This window comes from Sinocyclocheilus rhinocerous, unplaced genomic scaffold (genome assembly GCF_001515625.1).
Source record: "Sinocyclocheilus rhinocerous isolate Xijiao unplaced genomic scaffold, SAMN03320098_v1.1 scaffold182, whole genome shotgun sequence".
In the NCBI taxonomy this organism is placed as follows: domain Eukaryota; kingdom Metazoa; phylum Chordata; class Actinopteri; order Cypriniformes; family Cyprinidae; genus Sinocyclocheilus; species Sinocyclocheilus rhinocerous.
The window spans coordinates 1,777,387-1,785,595 of NW_015655576.1; the positions used below are offsets into that span (position 1 = coordinate 1,777,387).

The 8,209-nt window shown below is 37.6% G+C and overlaps 1 protein-coding gene across 3 annotated transcripts in view; it reads left to right on the plus strand.

Annotated features, from left to right (window-relative positions):
* Window positions 1-7,428: 7,428 nt before the first annotated feature.
* The window catches only part of LOC107718638 (platelet-derived growth factor subunit A-like), an 18,077-nt gene continuing 17,296 nt past the window's right edge, over window positions 7,429-8,209 (plus strand). For all 3 annotated transcript variants that reach the window (XM_016525808.1, XM_016525810.1, XM_016525811.1), the window contains exon 1: window positions 7,429-8,004. In XM_016525808.1, the coding sequence (XP_016381294.1) occupies window positions 7,942-8,004 (63 nt within the window). In that variant the 5' untranslated portion in view covers window positions 7,429-7,941. The remainder of the gene's footprint in view (window positions 8,005-8,209) is intronic.

Genomic DNA, 8,209 nt, shown 5'->3' on the forward strand with positions numbered 1-8,209 from the left:
CGCTCGTTCAGCGGCCTCGTTTCGCTTCGACGGCTTTCAGCCTCACCCTGCTTCATTCTACTATGTTAATAAATCATTAGCTCATCCATGAACATGATTTCCCGTCGGATTGCATCGGCTGTGGGGATGAAGACGACAACTCCCATGATTCCACACTCAGTCACGCACGGCGTCAACTACGCCTTTGCCTCTTTGTTTATTTTGAATACGCGCCCTCTAGCGGCGAAAATTACATATTGTGCCTATAATATCTGCATTAACTAATCAGGCTGACAATCTGCCGATATATATATATATATATATATATATATGAAGATCATTCATTCATTCTTGTATTTATTTATTTATTTTCAGGATTGCTGAAGTATGCAGTATGTACTAAGCATTGCGCTACTGCTGCATTCCAAACGTGGCCGGTGTTAAGTAGACATGCACTTCACTGGCACTGAGAGCTGCTGACACACACACTTTAATCTGCTGGAAGGATGGAAGAGTCTCAAGGGTGTCATTAACCAGTAACAGGCACTCAGACAGTATTGTGCTGCAACACAAGCATGAGAAATGAACAGTCCATTATTACTTCAGCTAAATGACTTCTGAATTCTCTGATTGATGGCTCGTTGTCTTCAATCACATCTGACCCATACTTCAGGTCACAAGATAATTCTGACCCCATGGGTCTTGTGTGATTTGTGGTGTGCAGGACGGCCTTTCCATCAACCGCTGCATGTGACGGGGCTGATTGAAGCCACTTAGATCAAAACTTAAATATACACATTTTATTTCAATTTATTTGTACCATTGTGGAAAAGAAGTCCACTTAGCATACTTTTAGAAAGAGTGCTTATTAGGGAAATGATGTACTTTAAATGAATATACTTAAATATGTACTGAGTAATGTTTTCTTACTCTTGATTGCTTGTTAGTTCCAATCAAATGAAAATGTATTATAGTTTAAATTTAAAGTAATTAGTTCAACTTTAGAGTGCTTTTTTGTCCTACTTAAGTAGGACTTAAGTGCATCTTTATATGTAATTTCATAATTGCTTTTCTTGTCATTTTTAAAGTTTACTGTCGAATGTACAAGCATTTATGGTAAACATATATATTTAATGTTATTTTTATTAAAACTTGTATATCATGTATTTGAATATATTTTGAATTACAAATTTGTAATTTAGTACTTTTAAAAATATATTTAAATGTAACATTAAAATAAGTGTACTTATTTTAAGCATGTAAAATATTATTAAATTATAATTAATATGTATTTTAAAGTAAAATGTTTAATTTGATGACTTTTTAAAAAGTGCATTTATGTGTGTTTAATTTATTAATATTAATATTTCATTAATATTATCTGCAAGTACAGTTTTTTTTTTTTTTTTTAGAATATACTTAATGTTTGAAGTACACTACAAGTGCACATTTAATGTGGTAACAATCCTCTGGAAACTGGAATTCCTCAGCCGCTTCTGGACCTGTTGCTTTATTGCTTTCATATAACAGTAAAGAGCCAAACTCCTCTAATTTTCTTTTAAAAGCTGGCAGCCTGCCTGTGGCTTCCAGAGGAGCTGCTATGCATCATGGGAGGGGGCTTTTAACAACACGAATACCTCGATGTGTGTGAACAGTTATTGTGGATCACTTACATCGGGTGAGGCAGAATCTAATATTCCTGTGCCACACACACTCATTTACTGCAGCTAAATCAAAAAGAGCTGGAGCTCCCCATTCAAATTGTGAACACAACCAGATCCATGGATGTTTATAAGGGCCTTATACATTTCTACAAGTCTTACAAGAAACACCTGTTTGTGATTGTTAGTGTCTGTTTTGGAGGGTTTTGCTTTAATTGCCATGTTTATGGTGAGTCGAGTGGTTAGTTTTTTCTACAAATTAAGGAATGTGGCTTGTAAATGGGAAAAAGTTAGTGCAAGAACATGCAAGAGCTACTGAGGGAGTGCAGTTAAACATTCACTGAAGCATAATTCAAATTTGACCGCCTCACTGTGTGTATGCATATACCATATTCTTATATATTTTGTTTTAATATTTATAATATAACATTTAATATTATAATATTTTATTTGATTGAAACTATGAAGTTCTTTTAAAAAATGATAAAGTAATAAGTTTAAGTAAAAAGTTTAAGGCTGCATTGATTCTGTTTTTCAATTTCACAGAATTAAAGTGACATCAGAGGCAATATGATAGGGACTAAAGAATGATTTAATTTAATTTCATTGTGGGTTTTTTATGTTATTGCATTGTTATTTTATTTTATTGCATTGCCTAGTTTTATTATTTTATGGTATTGCATTTTGTTTGGTGTTGTTGCATTGTTTTATTTTACTTTACTTGAATTGCATTGCATTGCCTATTATTTTATTTCATTTTTGTTTTGTTTTATTGCATTGCAGTTTTATTATTTTATTTTATTGCATTTTTATTTTGTTTTGTTGCATTGCCTAGTTTTATTTATTTCTGTTTTATTTTATTGCATTTCACCTTTTTTTGTTTTGTTTTTTAAATAAAAACAGTCATGCCAATAAAGTGCTTTGATGTTGACAGTTTGACAACTGATAGTGAACTGAAGAACTGAAATGAAACACTTTCTCCCTCAGGTTTCCCTATAGATTTCTCTTCTGAATAATCCCTTGTTTTCTCAAACTCCTCAGCCCTGGGCATAATGCTGTCAGGATCGCAGGTTGAGCTCAGATCAAATGCAGAAATCCCACAGATTTCAGGATCGCCTGCTTCTCCTCTTCCTCCCTCGTTTCTCCCTCACATCCATCCCAGACAAATGACCAGAGATATGAGGTGTGAGCCGAATTTGACATGCCAATTGCCGCAATCAAGGGCTTACAGCTCTAATAGAAATTTGGAGACAGCTTGTTGCGCTCCTTCAAGAAACCAGTCAACTCAGAGAAAAGACTGTCGTTCTTTTTCTTTTCATTCTCTGTTGTTTCAAAGCTAAGTGCATCGCGAACATTTCGTCCATTCAGAGATGTGAAGCACCGAAATTGTATATTCTGTGGATTGATTTGAAATGGAGGACACTGACAGTGTTTGGCCTCCGGCAGGGGCCAAGGTCAGACCACCACGATGTGGTAAGACCCCTGTCTTCCTCTTTCTCCTTTCCCACATTCCATGCTGCTCTCACACATTAAGAAGTCGAGCAGCGGCAATTACCCCAGCACACCTCCTCCCCGAATTCCCCGCTTCCTTCGCTTTTTTAAAGAGGGAAAATAAAGAGGCACTGTTTTACAACAAATCTGTTCGAGGGCTGTGTGTTCAGGCTGGTCCGCGGTGTGTGTGGATGTGAGTTCAGTGACGTTTGGCTCTTTTAATCCAAAGCAATTTATTGGTAGTTGTTATCGAGTTGTCTGTGTCACAAAGAGGAGATCTAGGTAAAACTCAAGTTCCTGGGTCAATTAAATGTTTGACTACACCTATAATCTGTATGTTAAGATGGCAGGAGCTTAACTGTTAGATCCTATCTCCCCGAGTGCAGGAGTCCATGTATATGTGCATGAGTGGTGTGTGTCGTTTGATGTGATGCTATGCTTCTTGTGTTCAGGACCACTGCACTTCTGAGTGATGCTGCGATCTTCAAAGAAATCACATGAACTTCGTTTTTCCAAGGATCTATAGGACATGCAGTCTTGGAGATATTGTGAAGCTCAGTGAAAATTGTATGCTCACATTCCTTTATAACAATGTTTACTTTGTGCTTTTGATTTATTTAACTGATGTAGCTGGACATATATATATATATTTTTTTTATATATTTTATTTTATTGCATAGTATTGCATCAAATTACACATTGGATGGCACCACTGAGGTGGGTTTTATTTTATTTTATATTTTATTTTATTGCATCATATTGCACCTTGGATGGTACCTCTGAGGTGGATTTTTTTCATTGCATTTTGTTGCATTGCATTGCTTCATGTGGCACCTTGTAGAGGAGCTGTTTTTTCTAAGCGATCAGACCTTGACAATAAAGACCTAGACAATAAAACAAAACATAAGACATAGATTTACACTGAAGTGACCCAGGGTGGGTGGGCCCTTTTGACTTGGGCAAGTATGCAACCACCCAGAAAACCCTAGCATTGTGCTGCTGAGTTTTGCACAGACAAGTGCCATGCACCATAAACATTTTCTTCAGAAAATGCAAAAGTCTACATGGTATTTTTTTTTTTAAACTGAGGGAACAAAAATCACAAATTCTGTAGACTACACTGATATGATTGACTCTTCTGAGCATTTAAAGATTTTTATGAATAAGTGGCAATAGAGGGGGAATGCTATGCACCAAGAATAATTCTTTCTCTTTCTGTGTTGGCACCTGCATGGTTTGAGAGAAAATTGGGTTTACAAGAATACTCTTTATTTTCATTATAGCATTTTATAAATGTAAGTGGAGCACAGTTTGCATTCAAAAAAGTGTTTTCAGAACAAAAAAGAGTGTTTTCAGGATTTTGCTATGTGGTTGTCAAGGTGATGAGATATGGCTCAAGTTTTTATTTCTCCTGAACTAGCCACACAAATAAACCCTTAACTGTAAGTATGAACTGTAAGCAAAACACACTGAATTCAAAGGTCAGACAAACAAGAATTCAAAATAGTTTCATAAAACATCCTACTATACTGGTATTGCTGATGTAGACAAATGAACCCAGTAAATGTTCTGGCAAAGTAAAGGAACGAAACCGAGTGATAAAGCAGGACTGACAGAAAACAATAACTCCACACGTACATTCTTTGACTGTGATAGTGCCTGAGAGCAGATGACTCTGTAGTACACACTGGATAGAGGTCAGATTCCTTGGTGGAGTAACGTAATATACCTTTGGACAAGAATCTTTTAATTACTTCTGTATAACGGTGTGTTTGTGTGTGCGGGTGTCTGTGCTGCTCAGATATGTTGTGATTCAGCTTGTGCTGTGTCATCACTGAAAGCGTCTCAGCTCAGGGAGAAACAGCTAGTTTCCTTCAACTCTGACTCACACTGATATCAGTAGAGGAGCAGACGAGTGTGTGAGTTTGTCTGGAGGTGAAGTTCTGTTTTGTTTACTCGTTGCGTGGTTTGGTCATATTAATAAAACGTAAGTCTAAAAATAGCTTAACAGAGTGCTTTATTGATAGGGAGGAGCAGCCCACCTCCTTCAGCTCAATCTCCAGCAGTAGTTGAGAGTGTTATGAACTCTGATTACATCCTGTCTGCAGCATTTTCTAGATTTACATCTATCTATCTATCTATCTATCTATCTATCTATCTGTCTGTCTGTCTGTCTGTCTGTCTGTCTGACTGTCTGCCTATCCATCTGTCTGTCTGTCGTTCTATCCGTCTGTCTGTCTGTCTGTCTGTCTGTCTATCTATCTATCTATCTATCTATCTATCCATCTATCGTCTGTCTGCCTATCGCTCTGTCTGTCTGTCATTCTATCTATCTATCTGTCTATAGGTCCATACATCTGTCGTTCTGTCTGTAATTCTATCTATCTATCTATCTATCTATCTACTGTATATATCTATTTATCATCCGTCCCTCCCTCCCTCCCTCCATCCATCCATCCATCCATCCATCCATCGTATGTATGTCTGTCTGTCTGTCTATCTATCTATCTATCTATCTACTGTATATATCTATCATCCGTCCCTCCCTCCATCCATCCATCCATCGTATGTCTGTCTGTCTGTCTGTCTGTCTATCTATCTATCGTCTGTCTGTCGTTCTATCTGTCATGATAATGTTCAATCAAGTTCTTATAGTCTCGTAGTCTTTCACTAGCCTACTCCTTGGCTCTGTTACTAACTTTGTAACTTAAATGTTCACATTTTTTCGCTAGGCTTCTGCCATTCTTACTATCTTTGCCTTATAGGACTGCACTGCACTTCTGATGTAGCCTGTGGAAACAAACAGTCATCCACTTCTGGAAGATATTTCACAACTTTATGGCTGTTTTTACTGCATGCCAGCTTCTGTGGAAGTCTTTATTGGGCATGATGTTCTTATAGGAACATACTGCTCAGCTGCCAGTGAAAGCACTTTTTAATGGGGAATCCCTCTCAGGTGCCAGACAGCTCACTGTATTTCATTCTCATTTTCTTTATTTGACTGTACTTTTTTGTTAATAATGTCATAAAAGAGTTTATATATTTATTAAAGTGCCTTAATAAAACCTAAGGTGGCTTTATTATGCATGACAGAAAGTGAAACATATAAGGGTAAGGGAAAACAAACAGAATGTGAGACAGAAAATCAGTACAGAAATGTATCTTTCATTCAGCCTATTAAATTTTTTTTTCCTGTTTTCAGTTTCCAAACTTTCACAATTGCTGTTCCTCTCCTTGCATCATTCAAGTTTCATTTCCTCTGATCGTTGTTCCTCCTTCAAATCCTCTCAGTCACTCTGTCGGTCACTGTACATCAAGATCTGATCCTCTTGCCTTTCAGAATGGGTGAGTAAGTCTTACAGCTGGACTCTAGGATTTTTTCTCACGTCATTTATTCACAATTCTGCTGAAAGCACAAGTGAAAAGGGAGTAATACAGGAAGACCTTTATTGGTAACAAGAATAGAAACTATTGTGTAAATATAAAACAAGCAAGCCACTTCTGAAGAAAAAGATGTATCATTTTGTAAAGTACCATATAGCCTATTTATGTAACCATTGTAGTATAAATGACAATAAAGTGTCTTTATTGTTATAGAAATGCACACACACTATTTTATTTAGTTTTACAAAAAGTTATTTTATATATATATATATATAAAAAAAAGTAATTTGTATCCTTCCGCTTGAAAATATAGTCCCTGATTTGACAGAACGTTGCTATGCAACAAGCGCTCCGCTATGGGCGATGCACTGATTCGCATCGGTAAACAGGTGTTTTGACGTTTCGTTTGGCCTACTATGTCGTGGTTTTTAGCTGTATCAAAAGACAGGACCCAAACCATTCATTTTATAATGCACATGTTAACAGTTACGACATGAAACGCCGTGCACATCGCTACTCGGCTATATCACTACGCACAACGTTCTTCTATCGTTTACGTCTTAGTAAATTCTTGCGGCAAATGGCGCATTGCTTTATTAATTAATTCCTTTTTACTTAATATTTTATAAATGAAGAGTTTTATAAAAACAATACGTAATTCGAAGTCATATGCCTGCTATATTGTGAATAGTGACAGCTAAATGGGTTGCAAGTGCAAGTTTTTAACGAGGGCCCGTTTCAGTCAACACATTTTACATACAAATTTGAGATTTAAGTGCCTCAGTAAGGGGTTGAAGGGTTAAATTTCACATGCAGCTCCAGCCAACCGCCTCCTCGAGCGCTCATCGGTGATTACCGGAGCGCGAGGGGAGGCGCATATATTCCGCAGATCAGGCGTGCATGAGACAGCATTCAGTGCACGAACTCTAGAGAACGAGACCAACTCTGATCTCTTTGCTTCTGCTTTATTCATGGATGCTAACCTGGGATTGTACTTTCACTGCATGACGACCTACTTCTTGAAGATCCAGTGCTGAGGTCTATATGAAGTGCATGGACCCACTTGAAGAATTCTTCATTCTTTTGTGAAAAATTTCTCTTTGAGTTTTAATCTATATAGCCTATTGACCTAGGCAATGCAAAAGGGTTTCTGTCTCTGGATTGTTCATGCTTGGACAGCCATGACAACCTTTTGCAAGTTAAATCACTTTTGAGATTAAGTACTAGGGCGCATTTGGACCAGCACCAGCACCTGGAGTACCAGGACAGTTTGGATTCTCCTCTGTAGACTTGAGCTGGTGCTTCGGGTCATTTAAAGGGAGATCTCTTCAAGGTATGGTTCTGGACCCTCTGCGCTCAGGAGCGGTTCCAAGGCTCCTACAGTCTGCATCTTTCTTATTGGGTGGAAAATTGACATTGGAAGGAGATGAGAACCTTATTCTGCTGCTTTCTGCTCCTCACCTCGCACCTTCTGCTGGCAACTGCTGAGGTAAAGTGGCAAAGATCCCACAAAAACGGAACCTTGTTAAATCCACAGCAAAGTTCTGGCTTGTCACACCGGAGCAGGTCGTAAAGTTTAGGCTATATAATCCACCTTATATATAGTCATAGAGCTTTGAAACGGATCAGTCTCGATTTATCATTTATCATGAGGTCAAATTCATTATATTCCCCCCCCCCCCCCTACTCTTTTT